At 42.4% G+C, this 16,414-nt stretch overlaps 1 protein-coding gene across 4 annotated transcripts in view; it reads right to left on the bottom strand.

Moving 5' to 3' along the window:
- Positions 1-4,032: 4,032 nt before the first annotated feature.
- Positions 4,033-16,414, bottom strand: part of UPF2 (UPF2 regulator of nonsense transcripts homolog (yeast)) — a 60,119-nt gene continuing 47,737 nt past the window's right edge. For 2 of the 4 annotated variants that reach the window (XM_015412047.1, XM_015412061.1), the window contains 6 exons: positions 15,537-15,641; positions 13,585-13,683; positions 12,688-12,855; positions 9,709-9,850; positions 7,768-7,888; positions 4,033-5,286 (listed from right to left, as the gene is read on the bottom strand). In XM_015412047.1, the coding sequence (XP_015267533.1) occupies positions 5,277-5,286; positions 7,768-7,888; positions 9,709-9,850; positions 12,688-12,855; positions 13,585-13,683; positions 15,537-15,641 (645 nt within the window). In that variant the 3' untranslated portion in view covers positions 4,033-5,276. Of the gene's footprint in view, positions 5,287-7,763; positions 7,889-9,708; positions 9,851-12,687; positions 12,856-13,584; positions 13,684-15,536; positions 15,642-16,414 lie in introns of those variants that run through there. The other 2 variants (XM_015412054.1, XM_015412069.1) reach the window with 1 other exon arrangement.

The following is a 16,414-nucleotide window of genomic DNA, read 5'->3' as shown; positions in this document are numbered from 1 at the left end:
TTCCTTAGCCACCGTCGTCCGTACCCAACCCTCCATCACTGCCTTCCAAATTCAGAGGCTACTGGGCCTGATGGCTGCAACTACATCAGTTCTCGTCTTTGCCAGACTCAAAATGCGCCCTTTACAGCTCTGGTTTATCCGCAACTACGACCTGTCGAAAAACGCACACACTGTCGTCCTATCCCCTCTTCCCAGCATACAGGACTCATTACTTTGGTGGACTGTCCCTTCGAATATCCTCCAGGGAGCGCCCTTCCACCCTCTGTCACCCGAAGTCACCATAACGACGGATGCTTCCCTGACAGGATGGGGTGCACACTCCATGGGCCTTTCTGTTGGAGACAAATGGGACACGCAGATGAGGAAGCAACACATAAACTTCCTAGAACTGCTGGCTATACAACACGCTATCACCAGCTTCCTACTTTTAATCAAGGGAAAATGTGTCACGGTCCTCACGGACAACACCACAGCGCTCTCTTATGTCAACAGACAGGGAGGCACTGTTTCCCTATGCCTCTGCAACCTTGCCATCCAATTGTGGGAGCTCTGCATTGCCAACATTTTCCTCGTGGCCACTCACATTCCCAGACACATGAACGTGCAGGCAGACCATCTAAGTTGAGCAGGGCTCAGCCTTCACGAGTGGGGGATGAACCCAACATACCTCCTCCCACTCTTCCACATGTGGGGAGCTCCCCAAGTCGATGTCTTTGTCACCAAAAACAACAAAAAGTGTCCTCCGTTCTGCAGTCGAGGAGGCAGGGACCCACAATCTCTGGGAGATGGTCTCCTTTACCCTTGGTCCACGGGACTTCTTTACCTGTTCCCCCCCTTACCTCTGCTTCTGAGAGTGGTCTGCAAAATACTCAAGGACGCCGTGGATGGCATTTTAATAACCCCATGGTGGCCGAGACAACTGTGGTTTTTGACAGTCCTCGAGCTATCACAGGGGATATACCATCAATTCCCTCCGGCTCAGGACCTCCTCCTCCTCTCCGACTCCCCTCTCTTACATCACGACATACCACAATTGAAACTGACAGCATGGAGAATAACATCACCGGCTTCTCCACCCACATAACAAACATCCTGTTGAATTCCAGGAAACCTACTACGCGGAGATCGTACAATTATAAATGGCGAAGGTTCTGTTCTTCCCTGGGTGATGACGCCCCTCGAGCCGCCTCAGTGGGGCTCGAACGAGTTTTCCAATTCCTCCTCTCCCTAGCTGACTCGGGACTTTCCGATTCATCATTGAGAGTTTATTTGGCCGCTCTTTCGGCCTACCATGTTCCAGTTGACGGATGTACTTTGTTTTCCCATCCGATTTCAAAACATTTTTTTAAAGGTGTATTGCGCCTCTACCCTCCTGTCAAGACTCCAGTCGCTCCCTGGGATAGAGACGCAGTAAAAGACCTGCCAACACCCTCCTCCAGGTAGGCTACTGCTTGCTAACCTCCCATGAGTGTAAAGCACAGAGACCACATCGAAGATAAACAGGTTGCTTACCAGTAACTGGTGATCTTTGAGTGGTCATCTGTGCATTCACACCACCCGCCCTCCTTCCCCGCTGCTGTCAGCTTGTACATTTTTAATAGGGGCTGATTTGCAGCGGTTTGTAGGAACTGGCGGGATGTCTGCGCCCACCCCTCTGGGCATGTGCGGTGGGGTTCCTGCGCATGCCTGAGGGACTGGGCGCGAAAATCCGTTAAAAGAGCTTGCTACAGCACCGATCGATCCAGCGTGTGCGCACTAGATCCCATGGGTGTGAATGCACAGATGACCACTCGAAGATCACCAGTTACTGGTAAGCAACCTGTTTTTCCCAGTCCACACAGGAAGAAGAAAGAATTTGTTCCTGCCTCTCCCTGATAGGATGGTGGGAATCACCCAAGATGTCCTCCGCCTCAGAGGGAGAACAGTAGCAGGTTTCAATTGGAGAGCAGTGGGCAGTAAAGACAAACACAGACCACCCCAAAACAAAAAGCAGCCCAGTGTGTGTGTGTGAGGAAATGAAATGACAAGAGAATTAAGTTGAAGCCCCCCCCCCAATGCAGCCTGAAAAAAATACCCCAAAAGCAGTCCCTCATTCTACTGCATCCCAAAGGGGGAGGGAACTGAAATAAAAAGGGAAACCACCATGGAAACAAACAGCTGGAAAATCCCGCTGAACAAAAATGCTGTGAAAGGGAACACACACTTGTCCTACACTTATATAGGTCTGAATTCCATTGCAACAAATGGGAACTGTTATTGGCAAGCAGCAGTGTCTGTCAAGCTTTCGAGGGGCCCTATTTGTTTTTACAAAGCTAGAAAATACCACCCCCATCGTTGTCTAGCATTTTTGCACCAGTTTCTGGGTGAGTTTCGTTTTCTGAACAACCCCGAGCCACACCCAAAAGCTTGGAGATTTCTTCAGAGATCACGTGAGTGCTGAACATCACCTCCCAAGCCACGATCTGGCCAAAATTTGAACGAATTTTGGCTTGTCATGCAGTTCATGCCCATCCCTACTTACTAATGGCTGCAATAAAGTTTCTTTTTCCAGTAAATGCTAGTGGCCTGAACGAACCTTGAATAGAAAATTATAAATTGAAAAGACAAAAAGCAAGTACCATTTTCCTGCAAGAAACCCATATTACATCTTCAGACTCCGATGCAGCAGGCGTTTAGTAAATCAAATATTAAAATAGCGGATTCTTTTTCTGACCCCGAGAGTAGGTATTATTTCAGGGAGCAATCTTTTGACAATTAGTTACTATTGGGAATGTATACAGCTCAAATATAAAACAACCTACCTTCTTTAGGAAATTCCAAGTAACACTTAATTCTTTTGCTGCTGGAGATGTTACCCTTAGAGGGGCCTTTAACAGTGTCATGAATAATTCATTAGACAGAACTTATGAAAAAGGAAGTAACACTAGATCCTTATATAGCAATATTAAAAAGACTTTTTTCCCTTTTCATGTTATGTGATATCTGGCACATACATAATCCCACTGTTAAAGATTATAATTTTTTTCTGCTCAGAATTTTTACTCATGGCTTGATATGCTTTTAATTTTACCCCTTCATCAAAATTTGTCAGTTACTCTTGTACTGAGGTAATGCATTAGGCCAATCATGCCCCCATTACCTACGGGTTACAACTTATTAAGACTAGAAGGCAGGGCGGGCGGGCAGCTAGAAACAGGACTGCATGACTGAACAGAAACTGGACAACCATCTTTGTATTTTCCACACTCCTCACACTTTTTAAACAACACCATCAGGAAGTGCACAGAGACAAAGCCCGCAAAAAACCCTCCAAAGATGAACGGTAGAAACTGGAAGAAAAACAGAGAGCTAGGCTGAAAGGGTCCTTCCTCCATAGTGGTGAAGAGAGGAGGAATGCTTTCCCTGCCTCCATCACGTGCAGGTTTGGGCTGAAATGCTGGCATAGGCCAGAGGCAAGGGGGAGCACTCCTGAAACTTTTAGAAATAGCTAGAAATCTAGAGAAAATTGTCTGCAGCCGGCCTACACACGTTTGGCCTCATGTGGGACTGGACTGCACAGAAGCCATGAACATGAAATGGAACTGGGGACTCATAGGAGAGACCAGGACCCACAAAACCATATTCATTTCCTGAAAAGTGACACATGGGCTACACACTGTCCACTACTCATAAGGAAGTCAGCTTTTGATATGATGATCGAGGGGTGTCATCTCTTGCTTAAAGGAAAAAGCAAAGAAATTCCAGTGGAACCACATATAAGTCTAACTGGGTGGTGGAGTCCATACTTTGCATACAGGGAAGTTCAGGGTCACTCATCAGCCTGTCCAGCTAGAAGGAATCTGCAATGACCTGGAGGGCCGGTGGTGGTCAGAATAGGGGGCGATGGGGTAGATTCCTGTGTTCAAATGAGTTCTCTGGAGCCTAGCTTTCTAAAGAAAAGTCTTTATTAATAAACCTCCCTCTGAAGCCCCTGGCTAAAATGGGACACAGAGAGACAAGAACAACTCTAAATTACAACACTTTATTGCAGCATCGGCAAAGATCAGATTTCTGAAGCTGGTGAAGATCAGGTGGCATTTCTGATTGCGTGTGAGTGCGTGAGAGAGAAATGTTACAAGTGCGTACAAGTCTCATTTACAATTCTACATGCAAAACTCAACAGTGGTAAAAAGAATGTTTAAAATAGCTAGAAAAAAAATCAGTAGCATACAGATGTGCTCATTAACTGAATATACTACAACCTACGTAGAAGCAATCAAAAATAAAATAATCCCCCCACAACTATACTAACAAACAAGATTGTCAGAAACTGACCAAGAAACCTCATTTCCCTTTAGAAAAATAAAAATTCTACTTGTTGCCAACTATTTTTTTTTTCCTTTTTCAAAATATATAGACAGAGGCTTAACAATGTATGTAAGTCAACAGAACATTCAGCTCCACTTCACGGCATCTGTTTGTCATGCTGACTGGCACATTTTGGTTTTCAACAATGCTTCCAACGAGCGCCACTACATTCCAGTTCTTAGGCTGCTGTCAGACTGTTCTAGGCAACTGGAGGTCAGCCGTTGTTGACTTTCCCATCGTCTTCACTGACCTGAGGAGCTCATGCCCCCTCCTGGGATCTTTCTGGTGCCCTCCCCTTGCCTTCTTCCAACCTTCACTCTCCTTCCCCCTGCTCGGAGAGCAGGGTTTCCTCCCCTTAGAAGCCTTTTCTTGTGGAACATCTGGGACTTTGGTTACGCTTATCCTACTTGTTGGGGTTTACTACATGATATTTACCTTGTGCTCCATCCCTTCTGTACTGCAGACCTGGAGCCCCCCCAATAAATATTCTCCTGACACATCATGTGCAATTACAAGGAAATGCCACTCTTTATCAGGTCTGATTTCCCCCACACACACTTCAACCATCACAACCGTCTCTGTTCTGCTGTAATCCATTGTTCTTTGTTGTAACTGAACTGCTCACTTAGTAAAGTTAACCATCTCATTTATTTACTCCCATTCTCATGAGAAGATTAACCCTCACACAGTGCCATAACAAAATGCTTTTTTTTTTTGGTAGGCCACGACTGGAAGCTTCCGCTATTTCTGTTTTTACTGGAGGCTGGTGTATCTGCTCTGTGGCCCCAGCCTGTCCCAGGTTTTCGATTCTGAACTCTCTAGACTGATGCGCTCAGATATGTCCACCGCTCTCATGCAATTGCTGGAGAACTCCACTAATCCACAACATTGGAGATACAGGACCTAATGAAATGACACTTGCTGCTGGATCAGCGTCTCCTAAAAAGAGAGCAAAAGAGAAGAGAACGTGAATGGTGAAGAACTAAGTTGCATGGCGGTGCTGTGTGTCAAATGCAGTTAACTAAATTCTTAGCTCTCTGCAGATAAGCATTTATATAGGAGAACCCTACTCAACCAACCTCCTCCCTAACAAGAAAGAATCTGCCAAGGATGAATGTGAATCTACTCAATCAATGGTAGTTAAGTTTGTGCTGCAATTCTGCAAAAGCACACAGTGTAGTACTGCTGACAGAATTCAGCTTCTTCAGCCTCCCCACTTTCATTTTTTTAAAATGTATTTCAAAACCATTAGGGTTCCAATAATAAACTTTAAAATATAATCCCCAATAAGATCTCAGGAAAAGACTGTGCTGAATAAGGTTGATAAAAGCCAGAGCATATGGCTGGAGTGTCCTGCATAGCTCCATGCCCCTGACCTGCATAGCAGAACAGGACATAAAAGCTGCAGAATAAACTATGCAAGAGAACAAATTTAGAGTCCAGTGGCACCTTTAAGACCAACAAAGGTTGATTCAAGGTACGAGCTTTCGTGCGCAAGGCGCACTTTTTCAAATACATTGGAATGGTAGATGAGTTTCTAAACTTATAGACAGGGATTCAACAGCAAATTAACATGTAACATGACGATGTTTAAGTTACGCAAAGTGAAAAACTAAACAAGTTAAGGTAATGAGGCCGACAGTTATAAAGCAATAAATATGTCCAAATAGCAGATACATGTTTAAAGGTGTTTTTTCTAATAGCTTGAGTGACCTGACCATGAATTCTTGTACCTTTCCTCAGACAGTGAGCCAGGGTTAAAATTGCCTAGAGGGTACTTTCAGCTATACGTGTCCCAGTTAATTGGTTAGCATACAGTGTTGGTCAGTACTTTGTTACTCCTTTCTCAGGAAGGACAATCTTTAGGAAGACAATATGATACCTCTCTGCAGATCTTCCCTGCTATCAGACACGTGGGGTTTTCTGTTACTCTTCCTAAAAAACAAACTGCCCAGTTTAGTCACTCCCTTTCTCTGGAGCCAGTCCCTTTGCTGGGGACAGGCATTTTGTTTCAATTAAGGCACATAAGCCATGTTCTCATTGGGCGTTTTGTCCACAGTTGGTAAACTCGTCAACTGTCCAAGCATGGAGGAATTACTTGGCTTCTCTTGGCTTAGCTGCTAGTCTCCCATCCCCTTACTAGACACAAAAAGGAAATCAGCATTCTGGCTGATCTTTTGAGGCTCTCTACTGAAAGTCTGTAAACTTCCATGCCTAATATAGTCCACTAAGCATCTATTTTCCTTTAAAGTTTTCTAATAACTTGACAGTTTAAAATTTAAGGAATGTTCTACTTTTCTTCAAGCAGCCTTCCACTGGATCAGCTTTAAACTGTTTTGGTGCTTGCTATCTGTTTCAAGTTGTAAGGTACTACTAGGGGTTGATTGGAAGCATTACAAGGGGCCCTCAGGCAGAATAGGTGATAGAAAGGGAGAAAATACTGATTTACTGGTGTTCAATAAACAAATGGAAGGGCAGTGGTGGAAATATTTTAAAAGCATTTTGATATAGGTTGGAAGGAGTCCTTCACTGGAAAGCAGATCAAAGCAACTCTCTTAGACCATTTCCCAGTATTAACAGTTCAGGAATCTTGCCAGGATTACTTTACATATGGGAAGTACTTTCAGCTCTAGAAAAGCAGAACAAAGCTGCAGGTCCAGTTTCTCCCAAAGGTTCTTTGTCCCTATTCTTCTGAACTAAACAAAATAACACCCCCAGCAGAATCTATAAAAAAAATCAGAGGGCTTACAACAGTATTTAAGAAGTACAAAGTTAAACAAAAGAACCATGCCCCCCAGCAAAAGTTCCTAAGCTGCTAACACTGACCCTTTTTCTTTCAAAAAGAAAAAGAGTGATTAAAATGTGGCATTCGCTGCCAGGGGATGTAGTGATGGCCATATGAGTAAACAGCTTTAAAAGGGGATTAGATAGATTCATGGAGGCTAAGTCTATCAATGGTTCCTAGCTATGGTGACTGAGGGGAACCTCCACATTCAGAGGCACTAAGCCTCTGTGCCATGTTGTTGGCCATCTAAAGGAACTGGTTGGTCACTGTGTGAGAAAGGACGCTGGACTAGATGGACCACTGGTCTGATCCAGTTGAGTTCTTCTTATGTTCAAATGATGACCTTTTTTCCTATTACGGGTATTGCACAGGTCCTACTCATTCCTGGTGGGCTTCCTCTAAAAAACTATTTAGCAGACTGTACCCCAAATATGTTTAAGCTGTCATTAGTGATGCATTTTTAAGGAGAGGTGTGGTGCGCCCCTTCTTGTTCTAGAATAGGATTACCTTCAAGTGAAATCCTATACCCTTCCTCTGACCTCAACTAACTTCTAATCATTAAGCCTATAAAACTTTGGAAAAGTAAGAATCCTGTACACACTACTCCGCCTCCAGGGCACACAGGGTTCTCTTACCTCCCACCAGTTTTAAAGATTAGATCAGCATTAGGTGCTCCCTTGGGATGCTGATACCGTGGCCTCCGTTCTCGATTGGTGTTTGCTGGAGCTGGCCGTTGGGCGAGGGATTGCATCATCTCTGTGAATTTTTTTTTGTTAAGAGAAGGAAATTAAGGGATGGATTGCAAATTACAAAATCAAAGGAAACTCAGAATATTTCAAATGTCATAATTCCAAAGGGGCAGCTGTGTAAGTCTGTTACAGCAAAATAAAACAGAAGTCCAGGAGCACCATAAAGGCCTACATAATTTATTCCAGCATAAGCTTTGAGCACAGCTCATATCTTCAGATGCATGAAGAGGACATCCACAGCATCTGCTAACACAAGCTCTGACTCAGGATGGCTCATACCAGAATAAAGTTGGTCTGTCTCTGAGATGTCCCAGATTCCTGTTCAACTAAAATGCCATAGTTCTCAATCCTGCAAAGTGCAGTTCTGGGAAAGGATTAGACCCTTTAGCAAGGAAGTAATTAACATCCAGGTTACTGCATGTGTGTTAAGTGCTATCAAGTTATTTCTGACTTACGGTGTTCCCTATGAATTAATGACCTTCAAAATGTTCTATCGTTGAAATCCTTGCTCAGGATTTGCAAACTGAGAACCGTGGCTTGCTTGAGTCCATCCATCTCATGTTGAGCCTTCCTCTTTTCCTGCTGCCTTCAACCTTTCCTAGCATGATTGTCTTTTCCAGAGACTCTTGTCTTTACATACCATGACCAAAGTACAACAACCTCAGTTTAGACATTTTTGCTTCTAGGGGGAGTTCAAGCTTGATTTGATCTAGAACCCACTACCAAAACGTAAATCCCAGCCATCAGTGGAGCAAGCCACACCTACAAAAGTAGCTGCAATCTAAAAAACAGTAATACTGGAAAAACACAAACACACACACATTTTTTGGCCAGCAACACATTTCAGGATAAACATTTCTTATCGCTGGGAAACTGATTACTTGAATTAACAAACTTTATTCCCACATTACATGCTGGAAGATTTTCAGTTACTATTGTGTATCTGGGTAACAAGTAGTACAGCCTTTTAATGAGTTAAAGAAGTCACCGATGGGAGGGTAATCAAGATACAGCCATTTCAAGTGGTAACAGTCTGGCTTGTATTTTGAAGACTGCACCTTTTGACTGTGTTGATTCTCAGGTGTTGTTTTTCCTCAATGTGGTATGTGCAGTTGCTATGTAAAAAGACGGGTCATGATCTGGCTGCAGTGCTTAAGCATCAGGAAAAAGGAAAGATGGGTGTAGGTTCATTTTACTAGATTAAACTCATGGATACCTTAGACCAGTGATGGCGAACCTTTTAGAGACCGAGTGCCCAAACTGCGACCCAAAACCCACTTATTTATCACAAAGTGCCAACACGGCAATTTAACCTGAATACTGAGGTTTTACTTTAGAAAAAAGAACTCATACATTAACTTAAGATGATCCAAACAAAGTAAGGAAAGCAATCACAAATGCTTTCATTTACTTAAAATTATTTGGCAGAGAATTTGACACTTTAATGATGGTCTGGGCCTGGCTGGGGCGATGGCACGCGTGCCCACAGAGAGGGCTCTGAGTGCCACCTCTGGCACCCGTGCCATAGGTTCGCCACCACTGCCCTAGACTGCAGGTCCATTACCATGATATAGGATTTATGTCAATTTAAAAACAGAGTTTTTTTCTTCTGTAAATTTGGAGGTAGGAAGCATGTTACAAGTTTGTACTTGGCCCATATGCATAACGTCTGTCTCTTCCTGTACAGAACCTTTGCAGTGGTCATTCATGTGGGCATAACCAAGAACACACACAGAGGCAAAATCTGCTCTGGGCCTTTGCATGAGAAACCCAAGGGATGTGTTAGAACTCTCAGCTGTACAAAGTCCCTCAAGAGAATCCTCCTACCCTGGTAGTCCTCTTGCTCCTGCCGTTCATTGATGTCCAATGTCAACTTCTTCATTCTCATCCTCTCTTCTTGCTCAGCCTGTTGCTGGTTCCAGTGGTTTGCAGCCAGTTGGGAAGACATTGGCACATTGAGGATCTTGAACTAAAAAAAAAAGGACATAAGACATTTCTCTAAAAGCCCAAAGAATAAAACCAACAAAGACATAACTAAATACCACTTTGAACTCGATGAAAGAGTGACTGCTTCCAAACAGCGGCAAGCAGCGTGGGAATGTTGCTCACACCACACATTCCAGTGCCATTCAATACTGCCACCGCCACCCTACTCCTTTCCCAGTATGCCTCAGCAGGGAAAAGGAAAACCCCTTTAAAGGGTTAGGGGTGGCAGCAAGCTCATGCATGCCATTCTGAAAACTGAACTTAGCTTCACCCTTAAAAACTATGTGCCCAGACTGGGCATGATGTAATCTGGATGCTCCCCTTTACCGCAGGGGCTTCTCAGGGAAAAATGCCAATGCAGAGGCAGCCAGTCTTGGTACTGTTGTTCTATTATCTGTACCAATATTGACAATAGAATGAGTGTTTGCTTTTTCCTCAAAGGGCAATTTGTGTGAAGAAGGGCGGTGGTGAATGTGGAATATTGGTTGGGTTAAAGATTCCAGAAGACTGATTTCTTTTTTTTCTTGATTTTTTTTTATTTTCTACTAGGGCCTACAGGGATGGGACAAGGGATATCAACTAAAACTAGAAAGCTAACAAAGATCTGATACAATAAAGTGGTTAATTACAAAATTTCCCTATTTATTTAAAAATAAGTGGATTATGGCATTTTATGATTAACCATGTTAAACTTTCAACATCTACGTTTATTTCTTCTTGTTCTTCTTTCCTTTGCGTTTGGAGATTTTGGGGCGGCTGCTCCTAAGTACGATTCTGAACCTTCTTCAGAAGAACTGCTCGATCAGTCGGTAGTTCCCAGTCCATATCGTCATCTTCTGTCTTGTCGTCCTTTGCTTTCTTTTCTGCTTTCTCCTTTTTTTGGTGTTCCTCTAAAAAGGCCTTGGTTTTTACAATAGTGTCTATCTTTTGTTTTGAGTCCTTAAAGTTGAATATAAGTCCTTCTGGTATCATCCATCTGTAGGAAGTGGAATTTTTCTGTAGAAAGGTTGTCAGTTTTTTATATTGCTGTCTTTTCTTTCTTATCTCAAATGGAATGTCTTTCATAAATTTTATATCTTCTCCTTTGATTTCCAAGGTCACTTTGAGTATCAGATCTTGGGTAGACCTCTTGGCGAATTTCACAAATATTTCCCCAGGTAAATTATTTTTCTTGATGTAGTCCAGATACGTCCAGTAAGCCACATCCATCTCGCTTTGTAACAACTCTGCTTTATAATCCACCACCGATGCCAATGCTTCGCTTAAAATCTCTTTGAGATTTTCGCCTTTCTGCTCTGGAACACCCTGAAATCTCAGGATGTGTGATGATTTTTCCATTTGTAGTAATAATAGCTATTGTTTTTCAGAGTCTTTCGCTTTTTCCACTGCCTCTAGTCTTTGCGTCAAATGTTTTGTCTTATCATCAACTTTTTTCAGCACTTTTGCTGTTTTTTCAATTTTCATGTTAGTTTCCTGAAGCTGTTTTTGGAGAGATTCAAAGTTGCTGTTAAATTGAGCCATCTGGTCCAGCAGAGGGCGCAGTGCAGCATTCAACATGTTTGGGAAGTCTACACTAGCTTCCTGTTTGGAAGATGCAGCAGCTGAATTCGCACTTCCTGAAGAAGGTCTTACCTTCGGCGCCATTTTCCAGCCCACAATGATTTTGTTTACTGTAGTGAAAAGTTCGAATAAGTCTCAGAGAGCTTAGTAGTTTGTATTCTAGGGCCGTTTTCCACTTTATTTGAACTATATGGCGCTTTTTAGTTGGTTTCCCCCCTTCTGCCTCTTTGAATTTATTTTTATTCCACTATGGGGTGAGACCAGCTCCACCCCCTCAGCTAGAGAGTTAGAGGTTTTCAGGGGGGGATTGCCTGCTTAAATGCTTGTCTGGATCATACATGCAAGGACTCATGCTTCATCTTCACTCACTGAAGGTAGGAAAACTTTTTGTATGCACTGGATTTTTTGCTCGCTCTACCGGTGTGTGCCTCTCGTAGCCATGATGGTGCCGCGGCGGCGGGACCTTATGGGGCAGAGGGGAGCCTCGATCCCTCGGCCACAGACTTGGGATAGGCACTCCTCGCGCCCCAGGCAAAAGCTCTGGGGGGGGGTCCGGAATCATCTGGCACCCCTCCCTACCGTCGCGTTACAGGCCACTCCTCTCGGAGATCCGAAGGAGCGGGCCCGCCATTCAAGTCGCTGAAACTGGAAGCCAAGACTGATTTCAATATACCTCCACCAGTTTTGAGTTTGGTATAATTCTTATATCATTAAAATGAAAGTAACAGCAAGAACGCTTGCAGCTACAGACCTGGACATGACTGCTATAGCAAATGACTTCCCCGTTAAAAATTCCGAGGAAGTGCAGCCACACCACCATTATTTTGAGACATCTTTTAAAATAAGTTAAATTCATGGATACCAACACAACACTATATTAGTGTTCATTAGTTCAGAACGCATTCTGAACAATTGGGGTAGCCATGTTAGTCTGTTATAGCAGACAGAAAAGGAACATTGGGGCGCCCTAAAATACTAAGACATTTACTGAAGTATGACTGTGGGCTGGAAACCCACTTCATCAGCTGGATAAAGTGCAACTTTGTTCAGCAGAATAAATGGATGACAGAAAACTGTGAGTTAAAAGGTCATAAAATGCGATTGATACAGCCTGTAACATTTCTGTGCAAAAGTGAAAAAGCGATGTCCTTAAACAGGGCAATGTTCTAGGAATATATAACTTCTCTTAAGACAGGCTAAGCAATCCGGTAACAAAGTCAGGACAAACAGTTTTCAAAAGAAGAATTCATTTATCCTCACCTGTTGCTTATTGCCTTTTCGAGTTAGCATGACAAAAGGCATTGTGTCACCAGACTCTGATTCTCCTTCCCCACTACCTAGTGGTGGACCTTTCTTTAGCTGGCTCTTGAGATGCAGGGGAATTGCCACATCTAACTGATGTACTTTCACAGACTCACCGCTCCTTTGCTGAAAATGTTAACATAATATATATGTGTCAAAGACCAAGATAAGATTCCAAAGTCAAGGTTTACAAAGAGGTTTCCATGTAAAAACTAAACAGGATTTATGCCCCACAATTTAACTCCTGGGGGCATCACACATTATCCTCTCTAGATGAATACCTAAAGATGCAAGGCATTAATATCAATACATGCATTCGACTGCATCAAAAATGTGTTTGTACACTTGTCTTGTCAAGCAGCCTACTGTACTGGTGGGCATAAGGCCACCAATTCACTATTAGATGGAATGTATTAAATTAAGATTCACCGTGAACTTGCTTCATAAAAATCAAGAGGTTTTTTATTTACTTCATTTAGACCACACTTTTCTCCTCAATGCCCCCCCCAAACTGCTTACATTTTCCATTATCTCCTCACAACAACCCTGTGAGTGTGTGACTGGCCCACGGTCACCCAGCAAATTTCTGGGGCAGGGTAAGGTTTTGAACCTTGGTCTTGCAGATTCTAGTCCAACATTCTAACCACTACACCATGCTGGCTTCCTAAGGTGGCAAAGAAAAATAGCACTTCAAAAGAAAAAGTGTACTACTGCGTTTCAAAATCATGACTGTATGTTGTTTGCAGTAGCACAAAACAAGTAGGAAATCATTAAAATTTAAAACAGTTTGTTGTGTGTGTTGTGGTCACAGAAAAGCAAGCTAGCCAATTCAAGTTACAACAAACCAAGCAATACCTGTAAATTTTCCAGCATCATTTTGTCCAGTGCTTGAATGAAGTCCTCATCTTCAGCACAGGGGACACGTTTCAGTCCACCTCCCTTGATCATTACTTCCTAATAAAAGAGGGGGAGGGATCGACTTTACTATTTATTTGTATTTCTGTTAGGAATGTCTCCACCTGAGGGCTCACAGGCTGGATCTGGCCTTTGGGAGCCAGGTAAATTTTAATCAGTGAAGGCTTGTTATTGGTTTCACCCAACAGGAATCATTTGCAAAGAATTGATGTAACATTTTGGCATTCATATGCAATGCACAAACCAGAACTCCTCTCTGGCCAACTGAGAGTCATGGGACCTGAATGAACAGAAGCCACATAATATGGGTGCTGTGATGAATGGAGGAAATGGGCAAGATTTAGCAAAAACACTGGCTGGGTCCAACCCATAAAGCTTACCATCTCTGGTGTATGATATCTGGGAAGTAATAAAATGTGTAAATAATAGAAGCAGAGGTACAGTTCTTGCCAATGGACCCCAAGCATTTTAATCTGTGGATAATTTTCTTCATTCTAAAACACTGGACATCTTCTGCTCAACTTATGAAAAACAAAAACCTTTATATCGTAACATAAGAACTCAAGGGGTACAACTATGACCTACACTGTAGTCTTTTTACATGATCTAACAATGGTCTAATCTAGGAATTTTGTTCTTGCACTTTAATTGATCCGGCACTTTAGGAAAGTGAATAATTGATTGTTCATGTATGTTTTAACTGTATTTTTATATATGCATTTTATTGTACTGCCCTCAGTGGGGAGGGTGGGGTATAAATTGAATAAATAAATAAATAAACAATTAATTAAACTATACTTAAACCTGACAGATTAGCTGTAGTTTCTCCACCTCTCCAAAAAGGGGGGGAGAGAAAAATCAGTACTGTGCCATACTTTTATTCTGGTATACCGTTAAATTTAATAATGGACTGTAAGGTATTAATATAGTAAGGAAGTTCTCTACAAATTCGATACCAGCAGCAGTCTCTGCTGCACTACACAACATGCCTGTTTCATTTTGTCTCTCAGGCTTTAAAATTATGCAGAAAACTGTACAGCCACACAGAACAAAATAGTTCTCATGTCAACTGAGGTTCATCTACCCAGACCTGGGACAGCATGAATCCCAAAGCATCCAGAACTTTGGCATGAGAGCTAAAGGTAAACCATCTATTCAGCCCCACCATCCATCCATCCTGCCTCCTGCTTCATGTACACATCCAAGTTTCTTTACGTGCCAAGTTCTGTTAAACTATGGAGGATTTGCACTGCGTATCTGTTCTCAGAAAGTCTCTGATCCTGTGCACAGAGGGTCCCTCCTTCACAAACAGCCACACACTGTTTTCTTCCTACTACAATAAGACAAACTGCACTTATGTAATTTCATACACTCGTTCCCAATCCAAGGATTCTATTGCAGCTCATCCTTTGGCTGTACAGCCTGTATGTAAAGGCACTGTTTCAATAACCACTCACCAGCAAAAATAACTAACCAGTTCTATGGCAAGTCCAATTTAACATGGGCATAGCCTGTTGCAGATCAACACAGGGTTCAACAGAGCCCCGGTTCCCTCAGCATGTAAGGCAATGTCAGAACATCTCCCCCCCCCCCCGGAGTCAGGTCTCTACTGGAACAGGAAGATGACACCAACCTCATTCATCCCCATCCAGCCCTCCCAGACGGGTGCAAGTTACTTGAACTTCCAATATACTGACCTCTATTCCAATTCGACACATGGATGTCAAACCCACACTAACACTGAATTGATCATGCCCTTAATTTACCACAGCATTTTAACTTGGTATTTGTATGACCCAATAAACCAAAGCAAAATCACTAATATTAAGCAGCTACTGTTTAAATTACCAAAGGCACTCCACCACAAATGCTTTAAAAACAGCAATACATACAGTATTCTCTTCATCAGTTTCATTTTCCTTATTCGAATCTGTGAGATAATCTGTATTCTCTTCTTCTTCTTCCCCCTCTTCTTCATCCTCATTTTCAGAGCCCTCCTGAAATTTTAGGAGGTATAAAGGTGTAATCATAAACTGTATTTTATTGCAGTTGATGTAACTTTTCTGCCACTTGCAGAGCTGTTTCACATATTCTATGCATATAAAATATTTGCTGCTCTACCAATTTTTACTAAAATCAGTACTTTGAAACACACTTTATCATCTTAATTTTGTCTATATAGTTAATCAGAAAAAAAAAGAATTTGATGACTTTCCCTATAAATGCTTTAACTGAAATTTTATCCAGTCATTTGACTGTGAAACTGAAGACAGGACACTGCCTTAGAAGGATGCAAGGAAATTATCAGTTCAATTACCTCTAGGTCGGAACACAACCCGTATCTTACAAATTACTGTGCACACAAAGCCATCCATCCAAAATCAGTTGTCATTAGAAAAACCACACAATACAAGATTCATACACACAGTATGAGACTGAGAGGCTGCTGGCGAGTGATGCCCCATGACATCTGTTACTAATAAAGTGACACGTTATTTAAAAAATTGGTCAGTTATTATTCTTGAGCAACTAATATTTCCTGTTCAAGCATGGATGGGGCACTTAAAGAAATACAAGATCAATTCTGTTATCCACATTGAATACAAGGGTCATGAAACCTAATCCTCAATTCTGATTTGGCTAAATTTGTCCCATAGGACAAAAAAAAAAATCTCAAGAGGAGCCAGATCATTTGTACTGGGATTCAATTCTGGTGCCAAGTTGACTGCCAAGGTGAAGAAGCATCTGCTCCTTTAAGGACATTTTAGGG

The sequence above is a fragment of the Gekko japonicus genome, unplaced genomic scaffold (genome assembly GCF_001447785.1).
Source record: "Gekko japonicus isolate JY-2015 unplaced genomic scaffold, Gekko_japonicus_V1.1 scaffold679, whole genome shotgun sequence".
Classification (NCBI taxonomy): Eukaryota; Metazoa; Chordata; class Lepidosauria; order Squamata; family Gekkonidae; genus Gekko; species Gekko japonicus.
Note: the sequence above shows the minus strand (reverse complement) of the source record. Positions and strands in the feature narration are given on the sequence as shown.